At 36.4% G+C, this 23,669-nt stretch overlaps 1 protein-coding gene across 5 annotated transcripts in view; it reads left to right on the plus strand.

The window, feature by feature from the left end:
- The window catches only part of Pspc1 (paraspeckle component 1), an 86,352-nt gene that overhangs the window by 25,317 nt on the left and 37,366 nt on the right, over nt 1–23,669 (plus strand). For all 5 annotated transcript variants that reach the window (XR_013109348.1, XR_013109347.1, XR_013109349.1 and 2 more), the window contains one exon: nt 8,344–8,449. Coding sequence is in view for 2 of the 5 variants with exons in the window: in XM_034499224.1 (XP_034355115.1) it covers nt 8,344–8,449 (106 nt within the window). In the remaining 3 variants the exon portion in view is untranslated. The remainder of the gene's footprint in view (nt 1–8,343; nt 8,450–23,669) is intronic.

Raw genomic sequence — 23,669 nt, forward strand, 5'->3', positions numbered from 1 at the left:
GGAACAGTCATGGGGAACATTTTGTATAGACTATTCTCAAAGAGCCTATTCGTAACCAACCATCTATCTTGTGGTCAGCCAAGTTCCTGAAACACAGAGCTCACGACCAAGCTGACCTGCACTCTTGGTTCTGCCCAGCCTGCTAGGAGATTTTGAAAATTTTTAACCCTTTCAGACTCTTGGGGCATGTAGTAATCTGGAGGATACAGTAGGAAGGCAGAATTGAGAGCCCCGTCGCAACAGGGTGGAAGGACAAGATTCACCTTCCACAAAGGTACCTTCTGACCTCCATGCAGGGCTTCTGGCATGCATGAAAAAATAAAAAGTTAAAACAAAACAATCATATAGTTTTTCAGAGACATAGTGGCACATGCTTGTAATTCCAGCATGCAAATAAGTAAATAAATGCTTAAGAGGCAGCAGCAATACACTGGGCTTGGGATAACCTGAATTAATGAGAGCAAGTCTGAAAAATAAGTAATAATAATCCTCATTTTTGCAAGCTTCTATCATGCAGCACTGCAGCCTGCCTGCTTCATCGTTTCTTTGCAGATTTTGTATTTATATGCAAGTATCTCTGTGTATATGTGCATGTGGGTAGAAAAGCTAGACTGGGGTGTCAGAACCCTGAAGTTGCAGTTATAGGCAGTTATGAGCTACCCAGCGTGGGTGCTGGAAATACTAATTCTGGTCCTCTGCAAGAGCAGTAATATTAATTGCCAAGCTATCTTTCCAGCTCCTGCCTGGCTTTTTTGAATAGTTTTTCTGTTTCCTTTCTATCTCTTTTTTCTTTTCTTTGTTTTTTTTTTTTTTTTTTTTTTTTTTTTTTTTTTTTTTTGAGACAGAGTTTCTCTGTGTAGCCCTGGCTGTCCTGGAACTCATTCTGTAGACCAGGCTGGCCTCGAAGTCAGAAATTTGCCTGCCTTTGCCTCCCAAGTGCTGGGATTAAAGGCGTGTGCCACCACTGCCCGGCTTTATCTCTTTTTTTCTTGAGATACTTGATGAAAGTCTAGACATGTTGTTCCCCCATACTCTTGTCTTTTTCATTCTTCTGAGGCTCCTGTTAACTCTTTTCTGCAATGCCTCTGATTTCCTCCTATTCAGCTGCCTACCTTCCTCTATTGAAGAGATTGCCTACTTTCTTGGGTCCAACTCAAAAAAGTGGCAATATTTCTTTGCATTCTCTATCTCCCTCTTAGTAATTGAAGAGGTTTATAACGTTTGTTCTGTTTTTCAAGTTCTTAAAAAAAAATTGTTCTTGATCTTCAAAAATGGGGGCAAGTTCTTAAAAGAGACTGAGCTATAAGAAGTTGAAGAGAAATAATTAGACTCCCCAGATGTTTGAGCAGTAAAGGTCCTTGCTGAGCCTGGTGCCTTGAGATTAAACCCTGGAAAGCATATGTATGGTGGTGGTGTTGGTATGTGTGTGTGGCGGGGTGGGAATCTCTGCTGGCATCATATAGAGACGTAAACCTTAGAAGAGATAAGAATGAAAACCTGGTGCAGATTGACTTTGTCAACCTGGATCAAGTTTTGGGGGAGAGAGGCAGTTCATTGTCAAAACACAGTACAATTTGGAGAAAGGTTTCTAGGCAACAATCAGTGCAGTCAGTCTAATTCCTGATATAAAATAAAGTTTCAGGTGTGACTACATAGAGACATATGGCCATGTGACCCTGAGGGTGGGTTCTATAGCTAAAAGGTCTACAGTCTAGTGTGGTCTCTGATTGATAGCATAGAGGACAGCAGGCTATGAATATGAAATACCATGACATTTCCCTAGGGATAGATAATGGTCCGGGGAGGGATGAGTCAGGAATAATTACTCTGGGGGAATTTGGATGAGGTCTGTCCCTTCAGATATTGAAAAGGTTGCCAGTTCCTTAACAACCTCCCCTACTCTTTCTGATTGGAATGAAGGTATTTGAGTTTATCTTTATTGAGGAGATATCCTGTGTGGTTAGTGCTTCTTGGGTGTACAAGGAAGGACCTCTGTGCCCCAAACAGTGGTGGAATGGAAGGGCCAGTACTCACAAGTTGTCATGACTTCGACCTGTACGATGTAACACACACACACTCTACCCCAATTACAGATGCTAATCAGATGCAATATAGAATTCTAGTAAGGTCCTAAAACACAAGGAAGACAGAAATTGGGACATTCGTCAAATTTGAACCAAAGATGTTATGTACTTTGTGGCATAGTGGCTGAATGTATTCGTGGAGCTCCAGTCATTGCAGCCCACCTACTTGATAGAAGATGATGATGACACTCATGCAACTTGTCCTCTGACTTTCTTGTGTACACTGTGGCATGCTATACGTCTATGCACCCAAATAGATAAATATAATTTTAAAAATTGAAATCAAATTGAAACAAAGCCAAAAATTGTTGTAGATGTTAATATTGTCTTGTTTGATTATTCTTTCACAATTGCATGGTGGTTGTTTGTAATAGTAAAGATGATAATACTGTGCAAGGTTGGATGAAGTCTTTTTTTTAACTTTTCAATAAATCTAAAAACATTAGAAAAAAGAAACTCTGCCTGTATGAAACTTAGATTAATAAAGGAGTTTAGCATGCTTTAATGTGCCTGGCATGCACTTACTGGATTGTTTTTTTAAAGATTTATTTATTTATATGAGTACACTGTTAGCTGTCTTCAGGCACACCAGAAGAGGCCATCAGATCTCAACACAGATGGTTGTGAGCCCCCATATGGTTGCTGGGAATTGAACTCAGGACCTCTGGAAGAGCAGTCAGTGCTCTTAACCGCTGAACCATCTCTCCAGCTCCTTACTGGATATTTTTTAATAGGTTACCTGATCCAGTTGTTATCTTAGTTACTTACTATGATAAGTGTTATTTAGACATTTTACTTTTTATTTCATTATGCTTTTATTACATTATCTTAATTTTGAGTCTTTAAAATTGAGAAGAAACTGAACACTAATAATATTTCAGCAAAGAGATTGGCATTTTCTTTTCCCTCCCAATTCAAAATGTGTAGCCTGGGGTGGCCTCAAACTCTTGCCTCTACTTTTTCAGTGAACCTTAAAAAAAAAAAAAAAAAAAAAAAAAAAGACATGGTTTCTCTGTGTAACCCTGGCTTTCCTGGAATTCACTGTGTAGACCAAGCTGTCCTTGACCTCTCAGGGATCTGCCTGCCTCCACCTCCTACATCCTGGGATCGAAGGCATGGGCCACCCACACTCAGCTTTCAATGCATCTTAATAGCGGTTTTTGACAACCATTAAAACTTTTTTTCCTTAGCATTTAAAACTTTATATGTAAAAGTGGTTTGTCTGCATGTATGTGCATGCAAGATACATGTTTGGCATGTATATTCCTGGTGCCTGCAGAAGTCAAATGAAGGATTTTGATTTTCTGTAACTGATTATTGTGAAACTACCCATGTGAGTGATATAAACCGAACTTGGGTCCTCTGCAAGAGCGACAAGTGCTGTGCCATCTCTTTTACCTTTGATTGGCAGTCTTTTTTTGGTTTTTCGAGACAGGGTTTCTCTGTGTAGCCTTGGCTGTCCTGGAACTCACTCTGTAGACCAGGCTGGCTTCGAACTCAGAAATTTGCCTGCCTCTGCCTCCCAAGTGCTGGGATTAAAGGCGTGCACCACCACTGCCTGGCTGATTGGCAGTCTTTATGTTTGACTACCTTATGCTTGTCCTACCTTGTAACTGGTGAATCTCTTTTGCAATTAAGAATTTGTATTCTGCCTGGGTATGATGGCACATTCCTGTATTCCCATGACTTAGGAGGTCAAGACAGCAGTGTTGCTCTGTTTGAGGCCAGGCCAGCTTTATATTACATAGTCTCTGGCCATCCTGTACGGTATAAATGAGACTCTTTCCTAACAAAAACAAAAAGCCTGATTTAAGAAATGTGAGGATTTCTGCCTAGGGAGATGGCTCAGTGGATAAAGTACTTGCTGTTGCAGGTCTGAGGAACTTAGTTTGGATCCCCAGCACCTACTAAAGCTGCCCAGACCTAGCAGTCTGCTGTTACTTCTGTCATGCAGAAAGTGGAGACAAGGCATTAATCAGTGTGACAAGTTGGCTATGTTCTCTGAATTGCTGAATTTTGTATTAAGTGAGAGAGACCCTTGATTCTCAGTAGATAGAATTGAGCGAAGAAGGAAGATACCTTATGTCGTATTAAGGAGATCCTGTCTTCCACATGACTCATCTCCCATGTTACAGATGTACAAGAGTCTGGCCATTTTAATGAGACTGTTGGGGACCTTCCCACAGGTTCTTGCACTGGGTGAAATAAGGCACTTTGCCAGTTGAGCTGTTTTTTTCAGTGCTGATTTTCTCTCTCTCTCTCTCTCTCTCCCTCCCTCCCTCCCTCCCTCCCTCCCTCCCTCCCTCCCTCTCTCTTTTAATGTTATGAGACAGGGTTTCAGTCACCATGCAGCCCTCAACTAGCTTCGAATTTGCCATCTATACCACAAAGATTTGCCTCCTTCTGTCTCTCAAGTGCTAGGATTAAAGGCATATATCCATGACACCCAGCTGTTCAGTGTATTATAATGGATATATTGGGCCCTTTGGTAGATTGAAGGACATTCTAACCAGGAATAACAGTGTGTGGGGGTGTGTGTGTGTGGGGGGGCCCTAGCCCAAGGCTGGTACTCTGAAGCAGCCAAGGGGAAGATCATCAGTGGGAGCAAGACTTGGTCTTGTGAGAGATTAGGGCTGCTTTCTATAATAAATTATGCCTATCTTGACTTTTAGTTACACTGAGGCCAGAAGCTGCAGCCTTCTATTGACATTTGTTGCTAACAGCAGGGGTAGGGTGGGGTGGGCAGTAATGGTGGTAGTTAGGTAAAGAACTTATTACTAGAGCTCTCTTTGTACAGGCAGCCAGAAGCCTCCCTGTGAACTGGAAGGAAGGAAACGAAAAGAATTAAAATGCTGGGGTTTTTTTGTTGTTGTTGTTGTTTGTTTTGGCCTTTTCGAGACGGGTTTCTCTGTGTAGCCCTGGCTGTCCTGGAACTCACTCTGTAGACCAGGCTGGTCTCAAACTCAGAAATCCGCCTGTATCTGCCTCCTGAGTGCTGGGATTAAAGGCGTGCGCCACCACTGCCCGGCTTAAAAATGCTTTATACAGGCAAATATGCACATAAACATACACATATGCATTCATACACTCACAGGCTGGCCTGCCCAACCATCATCTGTTTCACCAACGCCACAAGTATTTATGCATGCTTACAAACATACACACATACCTACACAACGTACAAAAAGTTCTTTAGAAAATTACCTCAGATATAAAATGGTACATAAAATGGGAGTTACAGAAAGATGTTGATACTAAGTTCAAAGCAATTTTTACATGGCCTTTCCTTACCATAGTGCACACTTGTAGCTTCATTCTTGGACATAAATGCTTTTCTATGAACATAAATTTGTCTCAAGCCTATTTCTCCTTTTAGTGTGATTGTGAAAGCGTACTTCTTATTATGCAGCCTTTACATTCTATATGAGGAGTGGGCACATTCTGTTCTTGAGTCTAAGTTTATTTTTATTTTTTTATTTTTTTATTTTTTTGGTTTTTCGAGACAGGGTTTCTCTGTGTAGCCTTGGCTGTCCTGAACTCACTCTGTAGACCAGGCTGGCCTCGAACTCAGAAATCCGCCTGCCTCTGCCTCCCAAGTGCTAGGATTAAAGGCGTGCGCCACCACCGCCCGGCGAGTCTAAGTTTATTAAACCTTTCTAGCAAAGCAGCTTATATACCATCTCTTAAAACTTTCTTCCTAAAATTGTTGGAGTCAAATTAGGAATTCTATAGAATCATTCATTCACTTAAATAGCATAGTTCATCTTTATGATGATATGCAGGAAGTATGATCAATAGAGTGGGCTAATGCCCAGGGATGATTATTTTAATTTAATAATGACAGGAAGGGCATATCAGCTGCGAGAAACAATCCTGAGATGAAGTCTCTTTGGAACCTTGCCATTGAGCTCACACAAGACTATACAGAAATGGTGGCCACCTGCTAGATTTAGCCTATCCTAAATGGCTCCAACAAATGTGGCTACAGATTTTTACCATCCATTCCATGTGTGCGTGTCTGTGTATGTAGGTGTGAAAAGAGAGAGAATGTGAATATGAGTGCGCATGCCTGCTGAAGCCAGAGAAGGACATTGGATTTCCTTGACCTGGAGGTAGAGGCAGCTTCGGTCCACTCTATGTGGACGCTGGGAACTGAGCTCATGTATTTTGCAAGAGCAGGAAATGTTCTTATCCACTGAGCCATCTCTCCAGTTCCAGAAATTTTGCCACGAGTCCCTGAGTTTTACTTCTGGCAATGGAAAGAATACTTTAGTAAACATGTAATTTGTGGGTAAAATTTTGCAGTAGTATCTTGCAATTTGATAATTTTGCTGCGGTTTTTAGTCTAGAGAGGTGATTCATAAGAGTATTATAAAATTGTTACTGCTGTAGAGTATCAGCTGTATCTCTATCTCTTCCACTTTTTTTGAAGATAGGTTTTCACTGTGTGGCTGGCTTGGAGCTTGAGTTGTAAACCAGCCTTGCACTTACAAAGATAAGCCTGTCGTTGCTTTCTGATTACTGAGATTAATGACTTGAGCTTTATTTTTACTACTTAATCCACTACTTAAATTAGTGTTTTACTTACATGTGTGGTGAAACAAATATTTCAATTTGACCTGATTTAATGCCAATACCATGAGAGAATTTTACTTTAGTGTGACTGTTTACTATCTTATCATTTTATAGCTTAATAATGATTTTAATATTATTATATACATAAATAAAAGTTAAGTCTGCTTTCTCTTAGTGTCAACAAATATTTTTCTTTTTAAAAAATATTTTTTTAGCCAGGTGGCAGTGCCCTTTAATCCCAGGACTCTGGAGGCAGAGGCAGGAGGATCTCTGTTTGAGGTCAGCCTGGTCTACAGAGCGAGTTCAGTTCCAGGATATATATTATTTTATATATTAGTTATATATTAATATATATGTAATAATACATATAATTTTATGTGTTTTAGTGTTTTGTCTGTGTGTATGTATATGAGACACATGTGCATCTGTTGCCCATGGAAGTCAGTAGTTAGTGTTGGATTCCCTTCAACTGCAGTTACAGATGGTTGTGAGTTACCATGTAGGTGTTAGGGGACCAAACTTGGGTGTTCTTTAGGAACAGCAGATGCTCTTAATTACGAGCCATCTCTCTAGGCATAGTAAATGTTTCTGAAAAAGGACAAAATAGTAACTGTTAGATCTTTTCATATCTAGTTCAACTACTTTGTTACTATGGCCCTAAAGTAGCCATAGATAGTAAATGACTGATTTACATATAGGTTTTGTATTGAGAATTCCTTGGAGTTTCCTTAATGGTTTAATGAATGTGGAAAAAAATTTTTTTATAATACTTTATGCATAATTGAATTTTTATGTAGGTGGTTCTTTGTTATAATGTACTTTTAATTTCTTTATTTAAAAGTTTATTAGCATATATTCATTATATATAAGAGAATTCATTATAACATTTTTGTATATGTGTAATATATTTTGACCATATTCAACCTCATCTTCCTTTCTCGTTTTCCATTCATTCCTGCTGTTCCCCTTCTTCCCATCTTTGGTTAGACTTTGAATGTGAATTTTGTTGTTATGTAGATTATACCTGGTTCCCTTTTCCTTTTTTAATGCCCCCTCCCCACTCTCTCCTAATGCTGGCATGAACTCCTCTGATTCATGCTTTGTACATTTTAGACCAGTCTTTTACCACTGAGCTTGTCCTTGATTTATTTCAGATAATTCCCTAGACAGGTAGTCCATGCTAGCTTCTTTTAATATTCATTTAAGTTTTGCTTGCATGTATGTCCGTGTGAAGGTGTCAGAAGCTCTGAAAATGGAGTTATGGGCAGGTATGAGCTGCCATGTGAGTGCTGGGAATTAAAGTCAGGTCCTCTGGAAGAGAAGCTAGTGCTCTTAGATGCCGCTGAGCCATGCCTCCAGCCCCATGGTTTAGTCTTGTGTGTGATCCTTCTATGTCAGTGCTTCACTGATGATACTACAAATTGGTTAGAGTTCTTTGATACATGCATAGTTATATGTTGGACTTGTGCTGTACTCCCTGTTCTTGATTTAGAGGCTTGTAACAAAATAGAAGGTGAAATCTAGGATGCCATAAGCAGCCCTCAGTCACAAACGTGTCATATACAATGTAACTCACACAAGTTTTTTTTTTTTTTTTTATGCCCAGCTCCCTACCCCTCCTGAATAAAGTATCTAGAAGTTCAAATGTCATAGTGATGAAATTTAAAAAAAAAATTTTTTTCAGACATGAAGAGGAACATCGTCGTCGAGAGGAAGAAATGATCCGACACAGAGAACAGGAGGAGCTGAGGCGACAGCAGGAGGGCTTTAAACCAAACTATATGGAAAATGTAAGTGAGATACCAGCTAGCCAAGGTGATATTGGATGGTGTGTATTTATAATTTTTTAGATTTTGTTTTTTTAATAGTGTATTTTCTTATTTCTGAATTTTTCATGGTTGTTAAACTAGTGGCTTTGTTAATGTCTTATAAGTAGTTCATTAGTTTCTGAAGTCATATTCATAACTTATAAAATGGGTGTTATAGTTCTTTTTTTTAAATTGATTGGTGAAAATACATGCTTTTCAGTAGGACACCTTGATCCAAGCATCAGCTCTACCTGGTTTTTGTATTGTATTGTTTCATGTCTTTATTTTTAAAAGTTTCAGATATATACAGTGTTTAACCATAAAACCTCTAAACATAGAGCTGAACCTTTTCATCTTGTAAGTTACTTTTTCTGAATTATCTTGTAGAAAACATTTAACTTCATCCAATTCTGTTGATCAGTATGTTAATATTAACTGTTTAAAGCCCACATTTGCAAAGGTCTTATAAATGGATGTGTTAAGTGGCCTTTTATTGTTCCCTGATGTATTCCCTTTAGTCTGAGTCTGTAGGAGCTTCCCCCTCCTTTTCTTCTTCCTTTGCACACCATGCACCATTATGTAGACTAGGGCAACTCATCTGTGGGACATCTAGTTACAGGTTATTCAACATGTTTTTATCCCTGACTTTTCTTCAAAGTAGTCCAGGCTTAAATAAAAAAAAAAATAAATAAATAAAAATGTATTCATTAGGTGTTGGTAGCTTGTTCCATGGTGTGCGTATGTGGAGGTCAGAGAGCAGCTTAGTCCTTTCTCATACTTTTATGCATATTTGGGAATCAAACTCAGGTTTTCAGGCTTGCTCAGTAAATGCCTTCTCACTGGGCTCAGGTTTTTGTTTTTGTTATTCCCCAATGATGGTGGCTCCATAAATACTTAAAAAATATCATATTTTCCAAGTTCTTAATGATAATTAAGCAAGAGTTTCACTGTTCACTTGAAAGAATACCAGCTATAATCTTTATTCTGAAAAATAGGGTTATTTTTCTTCTATTGTCAAAAACAATGAATGATTCTTTAAAACTTAATACATTTCTGAGGCTGAAAGTATTAAGTCTTTTATTTATTTATTTATTCATTCATTCAAATTTCTTTGGCTTTTTGTTATCTGGCAATGGTTAGTTTTGTTTTCTTTTGTTTTTAACTAGAACATATAAGCAAGCATAGTAAAATCTTAATGGGTAATAACAAGAATAATGTTTATCTTATCAACTAAATATTTTTTGGATGGAAATGATGTGACATTTAAATTTAGTTAAAGAAATGTTCGTAATTATTATATCACCAAATTAACTGCTTAAGAAATTTTAAGGCCTTTTGCAATTTTTGTTTTGCTTTTTGTTTTTTTGTTTTTTTGAGACAGGGTTTCTCTGTGTAGCCTGGCTGTCCTGGAACTCACTCTGTAGACCAGGCTGGCCTTGAACTCAGAAATCCACCTGCCTCTGCCTCCCAAGTGCTGGGATTAAAGGCGTGCAACACCACTGCCCAGCTTTGAAAATTTTATTTATTTAATTTCCAGCTTTACTTTTCTATTGTCTTCTTCCTTAGATATTAAGCATTTAACAACTTATTTTAAACTACAATCTCAGTTTTGAACCTAAATCTGTTGGATTTATCAATGTAAACATACTATAATATAAAAGGAAATGGAATTTAGCATATTTCCGCAGAATTTAACATTCTTTAAGTAATAATCATATGTAAGCCATATATGATGTATTTCTTACAGAATTTCCACTGCGGATTAGGAAGTAATAAATAATCTATTACTTTTATTTACTTGAATATTTACTAAAAGATTTTCTCATAGTAAAATAGGTAAATATTCACTTGGTATTTTTCCTGACATGGACTGCACATGTTTTATAATGAACATAGTTATTTGTAGTAGTATTAATACTGTCATTGTAGTGGACTAGCAAGAAAGGTTTAAGTAAAATATTCCATTTCTGGACTTTTAAAGAATCTTTTTATTTCTAATTATTAATTTATCATATCATAAATGCAGATGTAGACTGTTTTTGAAATAATGCCATTTTTTTGCTTAGTGGATATTAACATAGATAGATATTAATATGTCTATTAATGATGAATGACTGGTTTTGATTTACTTTCATACCATAGAATGTAATGTTACATGTTCTATGGTTTGCAAACAAACATTAATTTGTTTTAAAATGAAGTTATGAATTCCTTAAATATCCTAAGGTAAAATTTTCTTTGCATTATGGGTTCCAAGGATGGAACTTCACTTGTCTGTATACATAAGGTTCTACTTGTTGAGACACCTTCCTGGCCCTGCAAGATTTTGTTTGTTCTTCAAGACAGGGTTTCTCTAGTCCTGCCTGTCCTGGACTTATGTAGACCAGGATGCCTTTGAACTTACAGAGATCCTTCTGCCGCTGTCTCCCAAGTGCTGTAATTAAAAGCATGGCACCACCACTACTCTGTGACTTTTTGGCTTTTTTTTTTTTTTTTTTTTTTTTTTTTTTTTTTTTTTAATGATCAAAAAAAATTAGATGCATATCTCTGGGTTAGTATGTGGTGCGTGTGCAGGTTAGGATTCCCTGGAGCTAGAGTGAATTACCTGAGGTGGTTGTTTGGATTTGGACCCTGATCTTTTGGCAGATCTGCAAGTGCTCTTAACTGCTAACCCATCCCATCAGCCTCTAAATTCATACAAAATATCATTTTTCTTCACACAGTGTTTAAGTTGGTAATTTTACAACTATCAAGTGACCTTGGGGAATAAGATAAATTAGATATTTAACATAGTCTGATTTTATTGGTTTTTGTAAAGTACATTGTTTATTATTTCACAAGATTATTTTACTAGAATAGGATTAGGTAGTATATTTAAGCATTTAGATATTTTTTTCAAGTTGTTAGGAAAAGTATGTTTTGCATGCTAAAGACACATAATAAAAATCTGATTAGAATATTAAATTATAGCCTGTGACTACTACCCTTTGTCATACTACCAACTTTTAAAGATAAACACGCCTCTTATGTTTTTTAAAAGATTTTTGCGGGGTCTCTTAGGTGGCTCAGTATATCAAAGCATTTGCTGCCAAGCCTAAATAGTTCAGTTGCTGGGATCTACACTATGAAAGGACACAAAAGACTTGGAGAAGATGCCCTCTGATTTCCTCACAAGCTCTGTATCATATGGACAGGAAGACTCAGAAGGATTGTTGACAGTTCTAGGATGTGAACAGAGATTAGACTACTGCCTGGAAGCAGGAGGACTTGAGATTGATATATGGCCTAGTTTCAGCAGCCTTAACCATAGAGGGTAGATGGTGGAGACAGGCAAAGACTGGCCCATTTTCAAGTTTTTGGCCAGGTGTGTGAGCACCAGGTTCAGTGAGAGGGCTTGCCCTACAAACTAATAAGTTAGAGAAGTAATTGAGGAAGACAGTCCCATGTCAACTTCTGTCCTTCACCTGGCACACTTGTATTCTAAGTACTTTGGAGGTAGAGGCCTGAGGTTTGCTGCAAGTTCAAGACTAGCCTGTCTCAACGATAATAACAAAATTAAAAATAAAAGTAGGAAGTTGTTGACTAAAATGAAAGAAGCTGGGTTGATGCCTGCATGGCTCAGCAAGTTAACAGTGGCATTTGCTTCAAAGTTAAATGACCTTAATTAAGAGTCTCAGGACTACACAGTAGTTTAGAACAGCTCTCAAGAGTTATCTTTCGATCTCCGTATGCATAAAATAGAAAAGCACAAGTGTTTAAGCTATGTATACACTGCATAATGAATGAATGAACAAAAAATTTAAAAATGGAAGAAAGATACTAAAGACTAAATTGAATTTACTTAAATACTTGAATTATGTTGAGTCATTGGTTGGAATATTTGTAATTTATTCGTAATACTTATTTTGGAAGGCTATACAGCTACTATTTTCTGGAGAGTAGTCATATTTTGATTATACTTAATAAGCTTGATCATTTAATAATGGAAGTAATAACAATGGGAAAATCAGAGGTTCTACTTACTTTTTTTAATTTTTAAATTTTTTTAAAGAATTGATATATATATATATATATATATATATATATATATATATGAATGCTGTTTACATGTACGCTTGCATGCAAAAGGAGGGCATCAGATCCCATTATAGACATTTGTGAGCCATTGTATGGTTGCTGGGAATTGAATTCAGGACCTCTGGAAGAGCTGATAATACTCTTACTGCTGAGCCGTCTCTCCAGCCCTGTTTTTTTTTTTTGTTTTGTTTTGTTTTTTGTTTTGTTTTTGTTGTTTTTGAGATAGAGTCTCACTATGTGGTTCATGCTGGCCTGGAACTCACAGAGATCCACCTGCATATGCCCCTGGAGTTCTGGGAGTAAAGGAATGTACCACCACGTCTGCTTGTTTAGAACTTTTCAGTAGATGAGAAACTATAACCACAAGTTCTTTAGCTTTATTTTATTTTACTTTTTTTCAAAACTTTTGATCTTTTTTGCTTGTTTTTTAATTTATTTTTTACTAGATATTGTATTTACAGGTGCCATCCCCTTTCCCCACTTCCCCTCCCTAGAAAAACCCTATCCCATGCCCCCTTCTCCTTTTTGCTTTTATACAATTTTTTAAAATGTTAACCAAAGGCTTTATAAGTTTGGCAATGCTCAATATCAATCAGAAGTATAACCCAATACCCAACCTAGATATATCAATTATCTTTGACGGGGGGGGGGGGGGGACGGGGGACGGAACGGACGGACACATGTGAACATCTGCCTCCATGTGCCCCCCCTTTCTCTTTCTCATCACCTAACTCCTCCTCTCCTTTTCTTCCTCCTTCTCCTCTCCTTACTCCTCTTCTTCCTCTCCATATTCCTCCCACCTTAGCTCCTGCTACATATCACCCTTCCTGTTAAAATAAAACTTTTCTCTCAAAATACAATTAGAACATAACTATACCAATTTATGTCAGTAAGGTGCAAGATAGACCCAATACCCAGTCCATCATTTTGTTGACTAAGCAGAACCTCTGTCATCTCTCCTAACAAAAAGATTTAGTTCTGAACCTGGCTTTTTTTCTTGGCTTTAGAATGAATGTCAGCTGAAAACCATCCTCTCAAATCTTTTATCTAGAAGTAAATAGCCAGGATTGGCTATGAGACTAAGTTTTCAACCTCGTCAGAAATCTAGAATGACTGAGTTAACTGAAATTATGGGAAACAAAAAGCATAGCTTCTAAAACCTAGCCAATTTATAGAGACCGCTGAGCACCTGGACACTTCCTATACTACAAAACGTTGGAGCATCTGATCTTCAGCCCTCTGGCCCAGGATCATCTGACAGACCTAGTGATGCAGAATTATTAAGGGCTGATTACTCTGTCTTGGCAGATATAATCAGTTGACTATTCTGCAAGTTTGTCCTTTTCTGGGCAGTAATTTGTCTGTAGATGGAAATAGTTCTTTAGCTTTATAATACTTACTGTAATTGTAAGTAAACCAAATACTAAAACAAGTAGTACAGTAGTTTTTGTGCTAATGGGTAAAAAAATGTGTTAATAGGAATATTGTGAGGCAATTTTTACATTCTTATACTTAGAAATATGCCTTTGGAAAGATTATTAAGCAGTTTTAATTCTTTTTTTCTTTTTGAAATTTAAAATTAGAATATTTTTCATTGTTCAGTTTAAAAGGAAGGAGTCTAATGGTAAGTTTACCTTTTCCAAATCAGAGCCTAAGCAGGTTTCCTCGGTTAGTTTTCGGTGCTCCTGCCAGCTTGTGTTCCCCTCATTGGGTATACTTTAACAGCACCACGTGCATGAATGGAGGCCATGGCTTATATGTTTTATTTCTTCAGGAATATTGTAGCATAGGATGAAGAACAGCACTTAATAAATTTAGACCTTTTTTGTCAGTCTTTAACCTAATTATTTTGATATACATGTGTTTAGAATTTCAGGGATATAAATTTTAACTTGAAGTCTTAATTCATATTTTATTTCTTCTTAGAAAATGTCATTCTTTGATAATAGCTGTTGTAATTATTAAGTATGATAGTTGTAACCTTGTAACATGTCTTACTTTCACTACTTTAGTTGTGTGTATGTATGTATTTATATATACATTGAAAATTTTTTTCTAATTTTATGTGTATGTGTATCTTTTTCCTGCATGTATGTTTGTGTGCCATGTGAGTGCCTTGTGCCTGTGGAGATCAGAAAATGCATTGGATCCCCTGGAACTGGAATTACAGACAGTTATGAGGTGCCATGTGGGTGCTAGGGAATTAAACCCTGGTCCTCTGAAAGAGCTCCCAGTGTTCTTAACCATTGAGATATATGTTTCTGATTCCATTTTTATTTTTATTTATTTATTTATTTATTTTTGAGACAGGGTTTCTTTGTGTAGCCCTGGCTATCCTGATATTCATTCTGTAAACCAGGCTGGCCTCTTCCTACCAAGTGCTAGGAGTAAAAGTATCTACCACCAGGGCCGGTAGATTTCACCCTCCAATTTTTAAATGATTCTCATACTTGAGAATAATATATAATGTGGCAAATGTTAATTTGTGTTTTTTTTTTTTTTTGTTTTTTTTTGTCAATGGTTTTCCATTGCTACATTCCTGTCAAGGCTGAAAACGTGGTTGAGATGAAACTCACCTAAAGAGTGCTTAATTTAACATTAGTAAAACTCTGAGTTCTTCCCATACTGCACAAACCTGGCAGGTTGTTATAGGCTTGTAATCCCAGCACTGGAGAGATGGATACAGAAGGGTTAGAAGGTCAAGGCCTCAAAATCACAGGAGATCTCCCTACCTCTTTGCCTCCTTATTTCTGGGAATAAGAGTCTGCATTCTACCGTTCCCAGTAAATCCCTACATTTTATACCTAGAAAGAATTTTGTGTTTGTGTGATTAGAGTAGATTCTGGCATGTACACTTGGGCATAGTGTTCTGCTAAACCATTAGGCAACAATTTGTAATATATCCCTAACCAGTGAAAAAGAAACTTGAGATCCACCAATATTTTGAAATCAGTAGGTTTATGTTGGAGACACATGTTGGATTTTAAAATGTTGGACAATGTATTAACTTTTTTTGAAGCTTAAGATGCGAGGCCAGCCTGGTCTACAGAGTGAGTTCCAGGACAGCCAGGGCTATACAGAGAAACCCTGTCTCGAAAAACAAAAACAAAAAACAAAAAGCTTAAGATGCACTTATTTAAATGTGTTGAAATCATCATGGTGATACAATTTTTTAGTGGTAAATGGGCTTAGGGAAACATGGGAGAGAGTTGGAGATTCATATGTATATAATTTAAATAGTATAGCATTCTGTATGAATAGTGCTTTGTAGATTTGGATGTCAGTCTTCAGTTGGCTTCTCATACTATATGTATATAGGAGATACAGCCTCAAGTAAAGATATTGTTAGTTTTTAGTGATTTATTTCATCTGGACCAGGGATCAGCAGACTAGAAAAGGCCTGCTCAATCTGCATGCCTTCTGTTTTTGTAGTTAAATTTGAAATACATTTGTTAGCTTTGTTAACATTTGCTTTTCCTACAGAGGCTAAGTTGACTAGTTGTGAACAATATAAGATACTGTATCAAGAGTCTGTGGCAAGGAAAGTCTAAAATATTTACTACCTGGCCCTGTTTGCTAGTCCCTGATCTAGAATCAGTATGATAATGGGGGGTTTTTTAAAAAGGGAGTGGGAGCTCAGATTATCCAGACTCAACAGTTGGCAAATTACAATGCAAATTAATTAATGTATATGTTTCCTTTTCAGTGTTTATAGAAGGCCCATTGAGCAGATTTGCTCATATCGTAAGATCCAAGGTTCCTGGGGAATCCAAATTAGGTTCATGATAGTCCTGTAAAAGTCAGTGCAAGAGTCAAGGAGAGAGCTGCTAAAGTGATGCTGCCAAACGAGGCTGTATGGATCTCTAGACACTTTTCCACTCTGTTGATAGAGGGTTAAGACATATTCTTTCTAATGTCGCCTCCTCTTGATCAGTAGTTTCAACTTTGGTACGTTACTGATTTTGTGTCTTGTATGGGTATTGTTTTCTATTACCTCAATGATTTAATTATATTTGATTTGCTCTGGTGTGACATGTACAGGATTCAAAATAGAAGGTTTGGAAATGACAAAATTTCAGTAATTTGAGCTAGCAAAGAGAAATGACACCTATTGTTTCTTACTAACAAGAGGGTAGGTAGGCATACATTTTCTGAAACAGTTTATATATTTTTTAGACAGGCTCTAATTTTGTGCTTTCTACATGGCTTATTCAAGTACTCTTTCTTTATAAGTTATCGAACAAGTAATTTGATTGCAATAGAAGATTTTTTTTTCCCCAGAGAAGTAGAGAAGGGTCAAACAACTGAACATTTGAAGGACGTATTTCATAAGTAATTTACATGGCCTTTGCATAAATAATTGAGGAAATTATACTCAAGGAAGGGTTTGTTTTAGAGTTTGGTATGACTTGCTAGTCAGCTAGTTGACAGATTTTGGACATGTTGGTAAAGCCAAATGACTGATATATTTGTGTTGTGTTGGTTACATTTAATGTTTTACCTCCATCCATTTTGGGTTAGTACACTTTTACCTAATTGGTTTTTTTTCTATAAACTAAGGACTTTTAAATAATAGGGTATATTTTTTTAGAAACTGCTTTTTTGAGTGCAGTAGAAAAGAACAGGGAGTCTGGGTAATTAATTCATTAGAATACCATCTGTATCTTAGGGTATGTAATTGAAACAACTTGGTCTTATGATTAAATAATAATATACTTATTAAGCTGATAATTACTCATGTTATTGAGACCATTCTTTAGGATTTTGATGTTTAGATATATTTGAATTGGAAGTACTGGTAAGGGAATTGGTGAGACGGCTTAGCTGTTAAGAGCACTTGCTGCTTTTACAGATGATGGCTCAATACCCATACCATGTATATGGCAGGCTTACTGCCTGTTGTAATTCCTGCCTCAAAGGATACAGTGTCTTCTTCTGGCCTGCAAGGGCACTGCATATATGTGGTGTACAGACATACATGGAGGTAAAAAATATCCTATATGCATAAAAATAGTTTTTTGTTTAGACATGTAATTCTTTAATTATACTGAAATACTGTTTTTCATAATATTTAGCTGCAACCTTACAAGTTTTCATTTAAGTTGCAGCAAATTAATAGTGTTATAAGTTTTCTTTTTGAGAGAGAGAGGGGGAGAGGGAGAGAGGAAGAAAGACAGAGCAGGTGCGAGAGTGGGGGCGAGAGCTCCGGTGCACACGAGCTCTCTGTGGTCCTTCCTATCCTGGAGCTGGCTATCTGTCTCCATGTAGACCAGGCGGTCCTTACCTCAGAGACCCCTATACCATTACACCCATCTATTAAATTAGTTTATAAATGGAAAACATAAAATTAATTGGCTTTGTTAGTAGAATCACATACACAGTCTAAAAAAATTAAGAACAGGGGTTTCTTTGCTCTATAATTCATATGTAAAAAATTTTTTCCCGAATACATTTGATGGAAATTATGAGAATATCTTATTTATATGTTATTCATCTTATCAAGGGACAACTTGGTGTTTCAGGAGTCTATAACCCAGATAAATTCTCATTTTCTCCTCCCACCCTTCTCTTTTGGAGATGGAGTGTATAAGCACCTACAAATTATGTTCTAAGTTTTAAAATGCTTTTGTTGACTTATGCTGAGTATTTAGAGGACATGATTTGTATATATAGTTATGTAGAAGCTAACAGAATTAAATAGCTTTGTGTGTGTGTGTGTGTGTGTGTTCTCCAGCCCCAGCTGCCATTGTAGGTCATGTGGGGCTTATAACCCTAGTACTCTTAAGTGTTAGGCAGGAAGACACAAATTTGAGGCCACCATGGGGTGCTACATAGGGAGATGTTGTAGATTCAAAGAAAAATAGATCGGTAGGTAGATAATCTGAAATCATAATTTTAAATGTATTTTGAGTTACTGTGCCTTTGTATATTGTCTTAGATTAAGCACTTAATAGATTATTGGAAAAACACACTGAAATAAAACTACTGGACTATTTTTTTTTTTAAAAGACTGCATGATGGAATCACATAATGAATAAAGTGGGTTTTTTTTTTTTTTTAATTGTCAAGCCAAGCATGACCACTCCTTTAATCCCAGCCCTTGGGAGGTAGAGGCAGGTGGATTTCTAGCTTTGAGGCCTGTCTACAGAGTGAGTTTCAGGACAGCCAGGGCTACACAGAGAAAAAACCCTGTCTTGGAAAAAAAAAAAACGGCCGGGCAGTGGTGGCGCAAGCCTTTAATCCCAGCACTTGGGAGGCAGAGGCAGGTGGATTTCTGAGTTCGAGGCCAGCCTGGTCTACAGAGTGAGTTCTAGGACAGCCAGGGCTATACAGAGAATCCCTGTCTTGAAAAACCAAAAAGAAAAAACAAAAATAGAACAAAAAAATTGTCAAATACTCAAAATTTTTAAAAAAGAATTATTTATTTTATTTATATGAGTACACTGTCACTGTCTTTAGACACAGCAGAAGAGATCCCATTACAGATGGTTGTAAGCCACCATGGTTGCTGGGTATTGAACTCAGAACCTCTGGAGCAGCCTTCAGTGCTTTTAACCTCTAAGCCATCTCTCCAGCCCAATAATCAACTTTTTCATGTGCATGCTTAGTTGTCAGCAAATCTAACTTTTTAATGTGAGAATTCTACAGGCTTTATAAGAAGACTGGTTTCCATTATAAGAGTTTTCCATTCAGGGAAAAAAATTGCACTTTATTTCCTTTGCTATAGGAATTTTTGGTACAGAGTGTTTTCACAGCGATAGACCTCTAAGAGCTAGAGCCAAAATGTTAGGTTTAGAGAATCAAGTCATCTACTGGGAGGTATTACTGAGGATTTATTTTTAGTGTTTTCTAAAACCTTAACTGATAAAATTGGTTTATTATTGTACTGTATTGTAGGTATACCATATGCCTTTTCATTTGCAGTGGTAAGTTTTATTATTTGGTTCGTAATGGTACTACTTCATTTTTAGCAGACATTTACCTTTTTTGAGTAAATGTTTTGAGGAGAGAATGAGCACTGGAGATGAGAAGTAATTGGGCTAAAACATGACTTTGGAACTGTCGTTAATATGTATAATGTAATCAATACATTTAGTTTGTTTGTAAGTAGTTTGAATTAGTAACAGATTTGAAGAAGGCATATTTAGATTGTTACTTCTGCTGTGTGACTTTGTAGAGCCATTTTGCAGGAATTATTTTCCTTGGTGATTATATTTTCAGAATGTTTATAGAGTTGCCTATACCTAACATTTGTATGTTGTATTTATTTATTGAGATCATGAAGCTATTATCACCTAAATATTAAGAATTGTAAATTAAGCCAGATAAATGACATTTTAATTGCTAGAGGTGTACAACTTGGTTTGTAAACATACTCTATTGGTAATATATTTAAATTAGATTGTTGATAATTTGTTTTCAGTGACTTCTTTAAAATTTCAAACAAAATGCATTGCTTTTTGTCATGTCTTCTGTGTCTTAAATCTTCTCTCTTGGTTGTAAATTCAACCATATTTGATGTAAGCGGACTTCTTTGGCTATATTAGTACACTTGCATCGCCAACATTGATTCGTTTATAGAAATAGCTTCTTTTACACTTTTATATAACTGATTTTTATTTACTTGTTGAAATGCAAGCATAGTAAAGCTGTTACTTTGAGCGGCCTGTTAGGAATAATGTCCTTGTTAGCACATCAGTGCTGCTGTGAAACAGTTGGTGTGATGTTAACAGCAAACCAGCCCATAAAGACCATCTCCTTTTTGATGTGTGTGATGCTTCATGAAATTGGATCAGGTGATACGTTCTTCTTCCATTGCTTTCTTCCTTCCTAGGGACCACGTTCAGATTGTCTCCTGTTTTGTGTATGTTTGCTTTTTGGCTCACCTTTCATAAATTGACCTGTCCAATTGTAAGAGTTTCATAATGTTCTTAAGAAAACATACTGGGTGATAAAGAGACACATAAAAGAGGTGCAGACCTCCCCTTCTCATTAGTGTTAGAAAGCTTTGTTACTATCTAACAGTTGTATTCCTCTGTGCTGATGCTGTTGTTTATTCTTTTAGTAGTTTGTTATTATTAAGGAAATAAACTAAAATTGAGGAATAATTAAGTTTTACTGGTATATTCTAGCAATTACCAGCATCTTTCCAGCTAAATATGTCTGTAATCCCAGTAGTTAGGTTAGGTTGAGACAGAAGGAGTAAGAATTTTAGTTATAACCTATCTCAGAATGCAAAATAAAACCAGGATTTTTTCAAAGAATTTCATACGACAATTGAAAATTATACTCATTAGTGAATGTTCTCAGGTAAATGCATTAAAAATAAGATTCTCCACTCAATATATATGTCCAAATATTAGTTTGTATACAATGTGTGTTTCCCTTTTGTCGGCCATTACATGTTAGATTCTATGCGATTTTGTGCAATTCAGTGTCAGAAATTCCATGAATTAAAAAGCAGCTACTGATTTTGCTGCACCTTAAGATCTGAAAAATGCACTGTTGCATTAAAACCCTTGTGTTTTAAGTAATTTCCCTGTTTGTTATTACTTTGATTTCTGATTGGGCAAAGATGAATTATTTTGATGTTTTTTAAATGAGTAATTTAAAGCATAAATTTACTGATTATTATAATGTAAACCTGAAGCGTTTACATTTTTTGAAGGCTAATTATCGAATCCACCTGTGTTTTTCCCTTTCTGATTTTTCCTCCTTGCCTTCTTCCCTTTTTCTTCTTCCCTTTTTTATTTGGTACATTCTTAAAAGTAGTTTTAAATTCCTAGCAAAACTGATAGGAAGGTATGATGATTTCCAGCTTGCTTTAGGTCCTGTATCACTCCCAGCATGGCATGTTTGATGGCACTGATGATGTGTGATGAGCCTGCACTGGTCCATCATTACCACTCACAGCCCATAGGTTAGGGTCATTCCATGTGTTACGATGAAGACAGTTCTGACAAATGTATAATGACTTTTAGCATTCTGGTATTGGGCAGAATATTTTTATACACACACCTCTCCCCTGCTTTAACCCTTTTCTCTGCATTTTTAGCTTTCCCTCCTTATCTTTATAACTTGTTCCTTCTATTGTGCCCATGTTTTATCATTCCTAGGATGTCCTATTTAGATTGATACAGTGTGTAGTTTGTTCACAAGGACACTTTTCATTTAAAATTCAAATTTTCTCTACATTCTAATCTGAGAGATCATTTCTTTTTTTGTGTTTAACAATAATTGTTTTCCTAGATTTATAATAACTTATTTGAAGAAAATTTTTATTGATTTCAAATTTTAGCTACTGTTAACATTCATGTTCAGTTTTTATTGGACAGTTTTTAATTCCCTTGGGTAAATGCAAAGAGATGATTATTGGACTATATGGTAAGATTTAAGTCCCCACCAGACTGTCTTTTTGACAGACAGTTTTTGTTCCTTTTGCATTCCTAGTAATGATTCCTCCTGTCCTTTCCTATCGTTACTAGTATTTAGTAGTGTTGTTGATTGTTGGGCTTTGGCTATTTGAATACTTACTCTTTTATTGGTTTTTTTTTTCCTTCCTTTTCCCCTTTGTCTTTTTATTTTTATTTCATGTGTATGAATGTTTTGTAGCATGTATATCTGTGTATCATTTGTGTGCCTGAAGCCTAAAGAGGCCAGAAGAGGGCATTGGATCCCCTCGAACTGGAATTCTAGATTGTTATGAACCACAAAGTAGGTTCTGGAAATTAAGCCTGTGTCCTTGGCAAGAACAGTCACTGCTTTTAACTACCATGGTACCTATCTAGACTCTTCATAAATTTCAATTCTGTAATTATATGTGATACAAATTTTATCTAATGATGATAAAACTGAGGACTATTTTCTGTAGTTTTTGTGGGTAACTATTTTAGAATACATGTATTCACATTGAAGGCAGGAAGTCTAGATTAAATGCTGTAAATTAGCATTTTATAAGGTATTTCTTCCCTAAATTGAAGTTATGTCAAGATTTGGGTATTGCTTTCAATTAGCTAAATTAAAAGTGTACATTTAGTCAGGGATCATGGTATGAGCCTGTAATCCCAGCACTTGTGGGACTGATGGTAGAGGCTTGCTTTTATGTGATGCCAATCTGTGCCAGAGACTGTCTTAAAACTAAAACTGGAAGAGAAAAGAAAACAATAAGCTTTATAAGCCCCTTTTCCTTTATTGGTGATGTTGTCAACAGCCAATTTCTACAAAACTTTTTTTATTCCTATTTTGTTAATATATTACACAGTGATAGTTTTTGTTTTAGTCTCTGTGCCTAGGAGTAGTATGTTAGCTAATATTTTTGTTTGTTAGTAATATTTTTCATAGAAATTCGGTCATTTATCTAATTTTAGTACCATGTTACATACATTTTCTTACTAAAGAACAAGAGAAAAGAAAACAATTGCGGGCTGGAGAGATGACTCAGAGGTTAAGAGCATTGTTTGCTCTTCTAGGGGTCCTGAGTTCAGCTCCCAGCAACCACATGGTGGCTCATAGCCATCTGTAATGAGACCTGGTACCCTCTTCTGGCCTGCAGGCATATACATACAGACAGTACTGTATACATAATAAATAAATAAATCTTTAAGAAAAAGAAAAGAAGAGCTGGAGAGATGGCTGAGCCGTTAAAGGCTAGGCTCACAACCAAAAATATAAGAAAAAGAAAAGAAATGCAAGGTGTTGTTCATAGATTTCTAATATTGATAATGTTGAATCTATTTTTTTTAAGATTTATTTTTTTGTATATGCATACACTGTAGCTGTTTTCAGACACACCAGAAGAAGGCATCAGATCCCATTACTGATGCTGTGAGCCACCATGTGGTTGCTGAGAATTGAACTCAGGACCTCTGGAAGAACAGTCAGCACTCTTAACTGATGAGCCATCTCTGCAGCACAAAGGATGAAATCTTTTTTTAACTGTCAGAACATGTTAGTCTTTTCCTTAGAACTACATTGTGTGTGTGTGTGTGTATTCAAATACTTAAAAATGTCACAAGTTGATACCTAGACAATTCTTACAAACTTTTAAATGTTGTTGTTCATGGCCATTGAGACTGAGACTGTTTTAAAAAAATTACTTGTGACTTATGCATTATGTGGTTCTTTA

This window comes from Arvicanthis niloticus, chromosome 3, assembly GCF_011762505.2.
Source record: "Arvicanthis niloticus isolate mArvNil1 chromosome 3, mArvNil1.pat.X, whole genome shotgun sequence".
Lineage (NCBI taxonomy): Eukaryota > Metazoa > Chordata > Mammalia > Rodentia > Muridae > Arvicanthis > Arvicanthis niloticus.